Genomic DNA, 13,341 nt, shown 5'->3' with positions numbered 1-13,341 from the left:
TCAGGGTCAGGAATTAGGCTTTATATATAAAATGCCCTTTAAAGTTCAGCAGCTGTCTTTAGTCTGAGGGGCAGAGGACAGACAGAGGATGATGTGTGAGGCTTGATGTCCTTTTACTTGCTGTGTTAAAGATTGAGCAAAGCACATTGTATAATATGCAGCTGAAGTATTACAGTTGTTGGCACCACACAGCCAACTGAAGGACAAAATATTGACTAATAGCTGCTAACCACACTATCAATTAAAGCTACACTGATCATTATGGTATTAAAACAAATAAACAGAGGAAAGTTGACTAATGGAGTAGCTTACAGGAAGTTCTCGGAAATATTGACTGCGATATAATCATAATTTATTGTGCATTGCTACAACTTGAGTGCAAGATAGATTTGTGTAGTGGTTTTTTAACCCCTGATTAAATATTTCTTTAATTTGATATTAATAATTTACTTTTCAAAAAACGAACAAAGTACACAACTTGCTTCAACCTCCAGCAACAAAACCAATTCTAATATTAAACATTAGAAACACAACGTTGCACACATTCCACAAAGTTATAACAAACGCAATGTTTATTTTTATTGTCATCCAAGTAAGCAGCATGGCTCTAAAGAAAGAGATCACAAAACATAAGTTATGGATTGCCATCATTATTTAACCAAAATTCACGTTTCACAGAGGATGAATCATACGTTGATTTAGCAACAAGAGGTTGATGAATTTTCAGGGAAATGTCTGTATACCTATATCATAGATTATCACGATGTTTGGTACACACATGTCCCTCGTGATTTATTGAGCACACTATAATGCAACATCATCAAGTCTCATAAATAAATAGCCAAATACTTTGGCTTATAATCAAGTTCCTGCAAACCCATAATATTTGCATCGGCCTTAATTGTTGCTTGTGTTTAGTTAGCTAGTTAGCATGCTAACATGCTAAACTAAGAGGGTGGACACATTAACACTAGCCAAACATTAGCATGTTGCATGTAACATGCTGATGTCAGCTTCCTGCATCAAGCTTTGATCATATCAGAGCTGCTAGCATGGATTTAGACCAAACTAAATACACATTTTAGCTCTACTGTATCAATGATGATATTCCCAACAAACAAACTTATGAAGCTACTTGACGTCTAAGGGAAATAGAGAGTTAAGTGCCCCTGGGAAAAGACGAGGCCTTTACTCTTTATCTCTTATTTATTTATCTTTTCTGGAGTGCAAACCAAGTTCAGCTGCTTTATGTTTCACGTGCTCATTGCATACAGCATTCCAGGAGAGCCCCAATCAAAGTGCGTTTACATGAGAAGAATGTCTGTTCAGCAGACACTGCAGAGCTTCACAGCTGGAGCAGTGAGTGGTGCTAACATGTTGGTCGCTTCATGTTTTCCTTCACAGCTGGCAGAGCTGGAAACCCATCCCGGCCTGTAGATAAAGCTGAACACTATTTTTGAACATTGTCGCATTTCCCCTGGACTAATCTTCTTAGCGCTTGGACGGGAAAGCTGGCTTTCTTTGATGCAGCTATATTTTGGAGTATGAATTTTCCTGCAATGGTTGTCTTACTGTCTTTTCCATTTGAGTCTATTTGATGAATTTAACGTTGAGTCTTGTTATGGATTGCGGAGATGTTGGATGATGTCTTACTGTAAACATTTCCAGGATAGTTTGGGGAGCACTACCTGGTCACAGCCTAAATTATTGAAGCCTTGTTATGAATAAATCTTGTTATGAATACATCAGAAAGATGGATGCAGTGTGGATGCTCTTGTGTGCTCTTGTGGTCATGGTTGATGGCATCATGTGACTTGGTGGGCGGGGTGCATCCTGCCTCCCCTCTCCTCACACTCCAGTACCAGAGAGCCACGTCAGGAAGAGGAGGAGGAGGAAGATGAGGAGGTTTTCAGTGTACCAGTCTCTTTGCATTAGCATCAAAGAAAGATTTCCACTCCATGCTTGTCTGTGTGTGTGTGTGTGAGTGTGTAAATGGGTGTGTTTGCTCCTCCCGCTCTTCTCCCCACCTTCCCGGTTTGTGTTTGCGTTGCTGAGGAGAGGAAGTGGTGGGACGTTGTCATAGTAACAGTGTCATGGTACAGTGAGTGACCCAGTGGAGGGATGTGGTGTTTGTGCAGAGTGAGCATAGCGCTGTGTGATGATGCTGAAAGCGGGTCCGGGAGTCATGGATGACTGAGGCTTCAGAAACACTGGGAGGAATCAGAATGGACTTAATATTCCAATTCTCCCTCATCCTGGTCCAGGAAGCCAGCCAGACCAATGTTTATTCATTATGTCTCTCTGTGCTCTCTCCTACTAATGGTTTTGGGGGTGGGTTGGCTGCTTTGATGTTTCAAACCCCTCAGTAGGGGAGAGGTATCCACCCCCTGCAGGCCTGACCCGGACTCACCCCACCATCTGAACACTGGGCTTGTGCAGGTTTAGTTCATACCAAGTTTTAGATTAAATGATTGGTTCAGTAACTGATTAGTCCAAAAGGAAACCTGTCAAGATGAACAAAAAAACACAATAAAGCAGTACATTATCACATTTGAGGGCCTTGAAAAACGACCTAAATAACCAAAAATGATCAAAACAGTAGTGGGAAAATGTGTTGTCGTTCAACTTCGATAAAATAATAGACTTATTGTTTAAGCTCTATATTAATTCATTGTTCGAGTATTTTCTAAAGCCTTACATATTCTAGTTCCAACTCCAATAACATGACAATAAGAAATAGTCCTTAGATTACCCCATAATAAATAGTGTCATCAGTTGCAGCTCTAATAAACTCCCTCTCGCGCCATATTGTATTTGTTTATGAGGCATAATCTCATCTAAGGAATGATGGCTGATCCTTATCATAATCTATCTATCTATCTATCTATCTATCTATCTATCTATCTATCTATCTATCTATCTATCTATCTATCTATCTATCTATCTATCTATCTATCTATCTATCTATCTATCTATCTATCTATCTATCTATCTATCTATCTATCTATCTATCCAAAATGGTTGAAAATAATGTCAAAAATGTAATATGAGAAAACTACATTTTATAGGAGCTGTGTATAGCTTCTGTATAGCCTATAATAATGAACATCCTCATTGACCTCCTTTATGTTAATTAACATACAGTCTGTATTACTCCGTAATAACATATAGCCCCTAGTCTGCCCGGACTCACATCACGCTACCTCTCACCCAGGCTTCATCTTCATATATAGGTCACATGTTTAATGCAATATATGTTTTAGATTACTTCCTCTGACCCAGGCTCAGATGTGAAGGTGCTCCTGAACTCCAACATGTGCTCGAAGTAACCTTGGATACATTCAAAAAAAGTAGTTTTAGAGGTTTGAATAAGTATTCTTGATCAGAATAAAAGTACAAATGTTTTTCCTTTTGCCTGATATATAAGATATGCGCATATTCAGATAGGTAATGGGTGGTACGTGTTTCTGTCGGGCTTGGTGTGCCGTCTCTCAGATGGCTGAAGTAGGAAAAGTTTGTGATGGCAGCAGCAGGAGTAATTTCTTTACACTTGGTCACCTCATTATCAGTAGTGCAGTAGAGTTTCTTCTCCTTCCTCTGGGCGCATTGCCCCCAGTCTGCCAGCGAGCTCATTTATCCCCTCTGTCTGTCACTTCAGTGTCCAGCTCTTCCCTCAACACCATCACCCCCCACTTTCCCTTTACCTTCTGCTCCTTGCTCGTCCTCCAAGACTCCTTCTTTTCTCTGTCGTGCCAAGATATGGCTGGAGCCCATTTGAGGAGTCCTTCAGGGGACATGTTGTTATTTAACGGAAGGACCAGGATTTCTCCATTGTCATGCATTCTCATTTGCACATTTCAGGGTGTCTCTTGTATAGCAGTTGGGGCCATTTGTTCCTGGAGGAGGAGAGTTTAATAAGCAGAGATGGTATCTACGATCCTAAAGGCTTTTTGGTTATTTGTGTTTGGAAAGCCCCATTTAATCAAGGAGAATATAAGGAGGTTAACTTATATTTCCTATAAAAAAGAGAAAAAGGCCACTGTACGGAGAATTACAATCTGTGGCAGGAAGCCAGTGAGACTTTCATCTCATTAAAGTACTGCAAGGTCTGTTAACTCAGGAATGTGTGACAGCTTCTAAATAAAAATCCACCATTAGAGTCAACCTTCATATGATTGTTGCTGTGCCTTAAATGAAAAGAACACTTTAGGCATTCTTGTGTATTTACTGGGCTTTTAAACCAATGAAAAAAGTACTTAAAGTAGCTAATCAAAAGCATCTTATTATTGATTATTCTGTCTTCTTTTAACTTTAAATCTAATTTGATGTCCTTCAGTTTCTTATTTTGTCCTATACCCAAAGATATTTTGTTTAAAAAAGGCTGTAACAAAAAGGAAAAGCAGCTTAACGTAACATTGGGAGGCTAGTCCAGCTAATGTTTAGCATTTTTGCCTAATAAACAACTTAAACAATTCACATGTTATAGCTGTAGCTTAATTTTTCTGTCAGTTGGTAATAAAACAAATAATGAAGAAACAGTAAAAAATATTACAGTAAAATTGGTAACTGTAACTACTTTAACCCTCCCTACTTAGCATTAGCAGGCAGTATATACAAGCTAAATCAGGTCTGTATTGTAACAGATACATGGCATTATTAATGGATGCATGCATCAGGATGCCAGATCCTGACAGTAGACATGGGCATGCAGCGAGAATGGGCAGCCCTTTGGCACACTAGCTGCAACAGCTGCTCAGCCCACTCCTCCACCACCACCACGTCCTCCCACCACTACTACTACACCACCAGGGGCCAGGCTGACGTAACCGCTGCCAGCCTGCACCTCACGTGACGGAGGTCGCTAGTCAAACCGTGTTACTGTCTCTCAGCCCCAGGTTGTGAGAATCACAACAGCCTCTGTTCTCCCCGTCACCGTGTGCCTCTTTCCCCGCTGACTGTATTCTGCAGCATGAACACAATGCAGTTTAATCTCCAGATGTTCCTGGTTAGAGCAGGGTTTACCAATCAGCAGTGCAGATCTTAATCTTATCTTGTTTGACATGCACTGAGGTCTAAATCAGGATGTAGCGCCACACTAAAGAGCAGACAGGATTTTCATAAAAAAGCATGTTCTGTCCAGGAAGTCTTGGCCGTGCTGTATGAATTCTAATCTCTTCCTCAGCAAGACTGCAAGTCATTGGTGCCATTTTGTGTAATAGCCTTCAGAGCTCTGTCTTGTTAGTACATGATTGTTTGACTGCTCATGCAGCCGTGGTGGAGAGGCAGATCCTGTTCTTTATATAGAGTAAGGTCATGCTTACTGCTCATTACTAACTTAACACAATTATTTGTATAGAAAAAATATGAAAGTGTTGCTCTGAAAATATCAAATTTAATTGAGTGTAGCAATGCTTTGAAATTAACTTTGCAGGACTATGCTAAAATCAGCTTATAAACGAAGTTACTAATGTTTAGTTCCTCTCATTCTGTCTTTTAATGACATTATGGATTATATATGGACATCAAAGTATGCAGCTATAAAGAGTGGATTACTACTCTTAAATGGATTACTTTTCAATGGCTTTTAATTAAGTTATCATCAAATGGTTCAGAGATTTGGCAACTGCAAATGCTAAACAGAGAGTTTAGCCTGGTTACTGATGATGACATTATGACGTGGCAGTTTCAAAGTAGTCACGCACGATGATATAATTAAGATAAGATAAACGTTGAGTGTACTTGTATCCAAATATGCTTCCGGTCTGCCCCATTGCGGTTGTCTTGTATACCCAGCTGTTGAGCAGATTATATTTTTCAAAAGAACATTGACAACATCCAATAATCAAAACTCAAGTGATGGAGGTGATCCGGGTGTTGTTTTGGAGTTTCTGTAGAAGTGTGAATAAACGTTGTAGAGTAGCTTGCGTCAGAGGAGGCGAGGAAAGGCTCGATGTCTCATCATTGCTCATGTCCTATCAGTGAGTCCAGTGACTGTTCATCCATGTTTAATACGATCAGATGCTGGCTGACACATAGCTATGGAGCACTGACCACAACACTGGCAGGGGAAACACTATCTTAACATGATCAGATGCACTGAGCTAAAGAAGGTGCCTTGTTTTGCACTCCTGTCATACTTTGCGAAAAAACTTTTTGGTTACTAATTAGCTTCAGTTGTGTAGGTTGCTGTATGTATATAATTGTATACTGGATTTACCTATTGAAGCAGCAGACCTGCATACTTGAGGAAGTGAATCACGCTGATGCCATCGCAGCTTGTATGTTTGCCTGCTGAAGTCATCTTAGTAAATCTCTCTAAAAAGCAAATGCTTGATGGTTCGTCACAGATGAAAGATGACATGCTCTTTAAAAGCGGAGTGCATTTCTCTATAATAGTGCTTCAATGTGGGTTTGTTTCGAACCACAGAGAACCAAATGTAAAAATCCGTCTGATGAAACCACCCAGGCAGTGAAACTGAATTTGCATTGCTTTAGCTCTCAGAGAAAGGCTGCTTTCAACCCTGTTTTTTCATTTGTTTTGTTCAGTTTAGCTCACCCAAGAGGAGAGTATTTTTTTTCCAGCCTTTTGATAAGCAGGTGTCGTTTTGTGTCTCTTAGCTCCACCTCCTCTCTCTCTCTGCTCAAGCTTTGACCTGCTTTGCTAGTGCAGTACAATACTCACCCTCTCTAAATCCCACTTTCTCTCTGCAACAATGAAGGAGATACCTGCTGATCCCATCTGGCGCCAGGTCTTTCAGAGAGTCTGCTGACACCTGTCTTAAACTGCCCTTGTTGCCCCCTCTTTATGATGTCCTGTCTTCAGTGGCACAGCTGGCACGCTCCTGTGGGAGACGCTCAAACTGGCATCGTGTATGTCCATGCGGGGGCCTCTCGTGCCAGCTGTCAGCCCTTTGTAGGTGGCTCTGTGAGTCTGGAATGACTGACTCTCGGAGCATGTGTTTTCACAATAACACTGGCATTATATGCCACTCCCATCCATGCACAGTATGTGAATAGAGACAACAATCTGTAGGGTTGTGTAGGCTGTATCTGAGAATCTGCAATTTTGTCTCATTTAGAGAGATTCAGAGCAGTGATAGTAATGCTGTTTTCCTCTCTCATGTCATCTCCTACTATAGGAAGGAGGTTTTTAGTGTTTCTGGACTACGGTTCCCACGTGTCTAGTTACAGCCCAGCAGCACAGTCCTAATTATGACTATCTGTGTTGTCATTGTGTGTTAGTTTGAGAGAGTATTCCCACGCCATGCCTCAGATCAGCTCCTGGATTGCAGGGTTTGCCCCCTGCTGGTTGTTCCTGATAGAGAACATCAGCAGTGCTGGAGGATCACAGTGTCTATTAGACATTGATCTTGTTGCTGCATGTGACTCATTAGATCCAATAAGAACCACTAACTGAGTTTACACTGTAATTACTGCTTTTAATTGCTGTTTGTCGGCTAGTGTTTTAGCTTGTTGTTCTTTAGTGAAGAGCTTTGAGATGAGATCATTCAGTTTTCTGCATCAATGAAATGTTCATGAGTAGCTCTTTGTTGGGTTTTGTTTAATACTCCTTAGAGAGTTGTTGCTACACTCTTTCCTGCTCAATTCCAGTGAGTCAGTGTGTAATACACATCCTTATTGAGTAAACAATATTGTCAGGCAATAACCCTGGTCACTTCCTGAAAACCCCCATTTCCAGAAACTCAACAGTCACAAATTTGCATGGTATGTGGAAAATGCTACTGTACTTTTTTTCCCCCTTGATCATCTTGTTTCTAAAATTACCATGACTTCTGCTTACAGTGTGCTCTGATATTTGAGCACAACAATTGTCTCATAAAAGTGACTGTCTTCACAGGGACATTTTTTTACAATACAGTTATGAAACACATATGTATTGCCCAGGAGGGTGGAAATGTGTCTTCCGCTCACCACAACAGAAATAAACATAGCATACAAGCAGACGGGTAGTTGGTAAAAAACACTAAAAGACAAAGACATGATGCACAGAAAACAGTTCATGTCAGTGCCTGTGCTTGGATCATTCATTTTATTGCATTAAGAATATTGATGGCACTTGGGACGAAGGACTTCTTATTGTCTTTTGTGTTACGAGTCAACGGCTTTTGGCGGCAATTTTGTTACCATTGACACAATCGTAAAAATGTAATTCGGGCCCGATCCCACTCTTTGTAACTACACAAAGCCAGAGACGTTCTGACACCAGAGTGACTTGTGTGTCTGTTAATTCCCCACTTGCCTGGGTGTCTCTGCCCCACTGCTAACCCCCCGCTGCCCCTGGCACTCACTGCCACCCCCAACACCTGTCCTCATTAGTCCATGCATGTCTGCCATTCCCTCCCCCCACCAACTCTCCACTCTCTTCCCCACTCTGCCAGATATTCCCCCAGGCCTCACTGTGTGCTTTATCGTTATCGGTGCTATTTCATGACCTTTTTAATCTGCTAATGTGGCGGGCTCTGTGCACTGACTGGGTTCACCTCACAACGACTCCGCTGAGTCACCTCTTCCTCCTCATTAACAATCATGACAACCTGTTTCCTCTGATCTCCTTTATCTTTGTGTCACTTTTGTTTCTTATGTGTCCTGTGCTGCCTCTCACCATCGTTCATCCGCTCCCAACAGAACAATGACAACGAGACGCCGCTGCACTGTGCTGCCCAGTACGGACACTCCCGGGTGGTGCGGATGCTGCTGGAGGAGCTGACGGACCCCACCATGAGGAACAACAAGTTCGAGACCCCGCTGGACCTGGCTGCACTGTACGGCCGTCTGGAGGTGGTGAAGCTGCTGCTCACTGCTCACCCTAACCTGCTCAGCTGTAACACCAAGAAACACACGCCGCTGCACCTGGCCTCTCGGAACGGACACCTGTCTGTGGTGGAGGTGCTGCTGGACGCCGGCATGGACATCAACTATGAGGTGTGTTTCTTTGTAGAAGTGTGTGAAAGCTTCTGTTTGCAAGTGTGTCTTAAGATACTGTCATGGCTAAAATCATGTTGGGTAACTTAATCTGTTCTTGCAGCACTTCCTCTCACTACTTCCTACTGAAGCGATGAGATTAAATGTAAAACTCTTAAGCTCTCAGTTTGCATAGGAACCGCTGTGGTATCAAAGCAGAGCCGGCCTTGCTCCCCCTGGTGGGCCCCGTGGCTCTGACTCTGTACCAAACTGTGCCATCCATCTGTCTGGAAATACTTTCCCCTTTGCTCTGCCCTCCTTTTCCTCCGAATCAAGGATGCAGAGTATATCCAATGTCCTTCAGGCCTTCCGTCCTGCAGGTTTCAATTAGCATGGCCTTCTGAGCTGGAAAATGATCTGCTTTGATTTCTCAACCACATAATTGTCAGAGTGGACTGGGTGGTGGGCTTACATCTGGTGGTTGCCATACACTGTTCAGGGCTCAACACTTACTTTTTAGTGTTTGCCAGCCTAACATCCAGGCATCTGCCTTGAGATCCCGAAAACAGAAAACCATTACTGTCAAGCCCTGCTGTTCATCTTGGAGTCTGACTCATCTAAAAGTAGTAGAAGAAATAAGCATAAGCCTGAGTTTTGAGAATAATCATATTTGTGTCACACATTGGTGTTAATCTCAACTCTCTCTGCCTCTGGCTCTTTTTGCTCCTGTTTTTTTTCCTGCTCAGACGGAGAAAGGCAGTGCCCTGCACGAAGCTGCCTTGTTTGGGAAGACAGATGTGGTACAAAGACTTCTCAGTGCAGGTCAGACTCCAGCCAGCAACGTCTGCATCACTCTCTTAATTAACACAGCATCTATTAAGCACATTTAATTAAAACCCACACATAACTCTTGACTGTTACTGTTGTCATTTGTCAGGTATCGATGTGAACATCACCGACCAGAAGGGCCTGACAGCGCTGGACACTGTCAAGGACATGCCCTCCCAGAAGAGCAGACAGATAGCTGCTCTCATCCTAGGTAAACACTGCATGTAAAACAGAGAACTGTGAAGGGAAGTGTACTACTTATTTCATGTTTAGCCGCTATGATACAATTTCCTGTTTGACGGTTGCAGGTCACATGACTGGAAAACCCCCTGACATTGACCTCCCCCCGCCACCAATCCCTCCGCCTCAGGAGAGTCCCAGCCCCCGTAAAAAGAGTAAGAATTACCAGATGTTAGAAAAGCTAGGATGACTTGACAAAGAGCAGGAAATGCATTGGAGTGTTATCCTTTTCTGTTCAGCTAAGACCTCTTTTTCTACTGATTATTACATTTTGCTCTATGTTATAGGTGATATGGACAAGGTGAGTGAGTTGATCTCTGGCCTGGCCCCGGGGCCCGAGGAGGAGAGCCCCTATGAGGCTCTGTTTGAAGCCACCTCCTGTCACTCTCTGGATAGCCTCACCAGCGGCAAGTCTTCTGACCGGGACTCTGGGCGGCCGGACAGTGAAGCTGGCAAGGTCAGCAATAATTCAACCAAAACCCACCTGCGCGTGTGTACACACACACACACACACACACACACACACACACACACACACACACACACACACACACACACACACACACACACACACACACACACACACACACACACACCTCATGCAGGCCACAGGATAACTTGTGAGAGGGTCTCAAAGATGGTGAAATGGAGATCCCCCACTAGAGGGTGATAGTGGTCTTCTTTCCACATGACAGGGCCTCAAACCCCTCCAGCATTACATTTCTTGTGGTACACAGGGAATATGTAATGCATTTTTAAATGTAGTTCTTGAAATAAACTAATGAACAACAATTAATTTATTACATGTTTTCATTTGATCTTTTGCAGAAAGATCGCTTGTGCCACTCGTTACATCCCGGCCCGGGTCATGAAGAAGAGGTAAGTTTGAATGTGGGACTCAAGATAATAAAGCCAGTTGAAACTTGTTCCCTTTTTTAAACCACATATTCTAATGTGCTGTATGCGTGTGAGGGTCATGGCAGGACAGGTTATTTCGAAGTTAGTTCCTCTAAGAGGTCGGACATGATGTATTATTTCTGCCGTGTAACAGTGACTGTTGATTATATGCCGCTAAGAAAGACACTTTTTTTTTTAAAACAACACCTTTCTTTATGGCTGCTGCTCAAATCAAGCCACTTTTACTCATTTCAGTGCGGTATGAGACACGAGCAGGGGCCGCATGAAAAGAGGAGAAGTGTAAGATAATGTAATGAATCAAAGACTGTCTGACATCAACTGTGGCTGACCATAGACGATGCTGTATTGAAATACCATTATGGTGTTGTATTTTTACAGCACTACATTTTCCCTCTCTCTATTGTACTCCCCGAAGGAGATTAGATCATAAATTATAAAAATTCTTCCAAGTTTCATTACACTTCTTTCCACCTTGTCACTTTCTCCTTTCCCCTGCTCCCTTGGTGTGTCTTCCTACAGGCGCTGTATACTAATAGCAGTATTGATGAGCGAGGCGAGCCGGTAGAGGAGGAGGATCACACATATGAGTTGCTGCTGACTGCACAGACCAAACACGCATCGCCCAGCCAGGAGTCCCATTCCAATAAAGGTAATTGTCTGTCTAACGTGTAATCCAGCTGGTGAAAAAAATGTGCTCATCCAGTATGTATTTCTGAAAAATTAGATTTTTATGTCCTGGGTAAACTACATACCCTCACTACTGCTTTGCATACCAGTGACGCCTCATTCCTGGCAGGATTAAAGCAGAGTCTGTGAAGAGCCGGTTCCTTTTTTAACCCCAATACTTCTCTAAACTCCACTGATGCTTTAACACAGACCCTGAATGCATTCCTCTCCTAATCACACAGAGCACCTACACACACATGGTCAACCCTTGCCACGACTGTGTGTGCCGTACATGGGCAGACCCTCCTTAGTGGTGCCTGATGAATGGCACTGCATGTAATTGGATTAAATGGGATTAAATTAGGGGGCCATTTTGATCCATTGCTGTTAATGTAGATGTTTTAAAACCATCCCCCCGGGCCGTCCTGCTTAGTCAGCCTCCCTAGTCTCTTAAGAAAAACGTCACTGAGCTGAAGGGTTGGATTTTAATCGCTGATGTCATCATGCGCCCCCCCCCACTATGTGGATAAATGATGGTGTTAGAAAAAGAGGGATTCTTCACTGTCCTGCGTCATCTACCCTTGAGTCAGAGAGAAATGTTAAACGATTAGTTCCTATCTGCTTTAAAACGGCTCTATCCTGTCAGGATACCCAGCGGTGTTTAAATGGAGAAATTCAGTTTGACTGATACAGAACGTGATTTTATTATACATCACTTTCACTTACCCGTAGCATAATGTCCGTCCTGACAATCAGAAGGAGCATTACACTGACATATTAACACACTGAGCAATGGTTCAGGACAATCCTTCATGTGCCAAAACTTTGTCCTAACTCATGTTTTCTATCTCCTCAGATGAGAACACCAGTACACAGTCTTCCAACAGTGTCCTACCTCAGGTATTTAACATTCCTCCTTTTGTACTTCTCATGTGTTTCACGCCTAACATCAAACAGCAATTCTGCTTTTGGCACTAACTTTGTCTCATCCTTTAATGCCTGCCAGTTGCACAATCCTTTAGTAAATCCATCTGCAAGTGCAAGTCGTACAAAAAAACATATGGATGGAGTTTTAACAGTCGGAACAGTATCCCAGCTGCAACTTGAATTAAATATCTGGAGCATGACCACACGGCCGCAGCAGGATATATAATGAAGATGAAGGTCTCCTCACAGTCGCAGATTGAGTCATATGTCAGCAGTAGGCAGAAGTCGTCTTAAACCGACCTCATAATTGTGCCAGTGCAAATCCGCCTGTTCTATTTATTGTCATATTATATCTTATTTTATCGACTTTTCTCCGAATTTATCAGCCAGTTAGCAGTTTTATTATCGCTGTCTACCACCCACAACCCCACCTGCTACCCACAGTATCTGCTTGCATCTTTTATTTTAAGCTCCTATTGGATTAACTGTGCTCCTCGGCTGCCTAATCATAATAAATGATAGTGTCCTCTCTGCTCTAATGTACAGCCTGGTGAGCCAAGCTAAATTATGGCCGATGTGGGCTCACCAGAAATGTACATTGTTAGAGTAAAAGTAAAGAAGCAAAATATAAATAAGAGGCATGTGTTAAATATTAGAGATATAAATTACACACATTTACAAAAAGTACACAGGTGGACAACAATAAGTACAGTAACAGTATTGTACATTTATACTTTATTTAGTATTCCATTCATTGCACTATTATGTACATAATATCCTGCTTTTAATGTATTTAACCTCAATAGTGTTTACTTGTCTGACAGTTTATAGATTATTTAT

At 42.3% G+C, this 13,341-nt stretch overlaps 1 protein-coding gene and 1 long non-coding RNA gene across 12 annotated transcripts in view; one reads left to right on the top strand and one right to left on the bottom strand.

Annotated features, from left to right (window-relative positions):
- The window catches only part of LOC134868461 (ankyrin repeat and SAM domain-containing protein 1A-like), a 58,901-nt gene that overhangs the window by 12,340 nt on the left and 33,220 nt on the right, over nt 1-13,341 (top strand). For all 11 annotated transcript variants that reach the window (XM_063889610.1, XM_063889628.1, XM_063889617.1 and 8 more), the window contains 8 exons: nt 8,647-8,943; nt 9,669-9,744; nt 9,860-9,961; nt 10,059-10,145; nt 10,278-10,447; nt 10,819-10,869; nt 11,428-11,557; nt 12,431-12,474. In XM_063889610.1, coding sequence (XP_063745680.1) covers nt 8,647-8,943; nt 9,669-9,744; nt 9,860-9,961; nt 10,059-10,145; nt 10,278-10,447; nt 10,819-10,869; nt 11,428-11,557; nt 12,431-12,474 — 957 coding nt within the window. The remainder of the gene's footprint in view (nt 1-8,646; nt 8,944-9,668; nt 9,745-9,859; nt 9,962-10,058; nt 10,146-10,277; nt 10,448-10,818; nt 10,870-11,427; nt 11,558-12,430; nt 12,475-13,341) is intronic.
- Nucleotides 593-6,916, bottom strand: LOC134868069 (uncharacterized). The gene is made up of 3 exons (XR_010166238.1): nt 6,683-6,916; nt 3,705-3,896; nt 593-2,504 (listed from the first exon to the last, which is right to left on the bottom strand). It is a non-coding gene; the product is annotated as an uncharacterized LOC134868069 (long non-coding RNA).

The sequence above is a fragment of the Eleginops maclovinus genome, chromosome 1 (assembly GCF_036324505.1).
Source record: "Eleginops maclovinus isolate JMC-PN-2008 ecotype Puerto Natales chromosome 1, JC_Emac_rtc_rv5, whole genome shotgun sequence".
Lineage (NCBI taxonomy): Eukaryota > Metazoa > Chordata > Actinopteri > Perciformes > Eleginopidae > Eleginops > Eleginops maclovinus.
The sequence above is the reverse complement of the archived record's forward strand: the minus strand, read 5'-3'. Positions and strand labels throughout refer to the sequence as shown.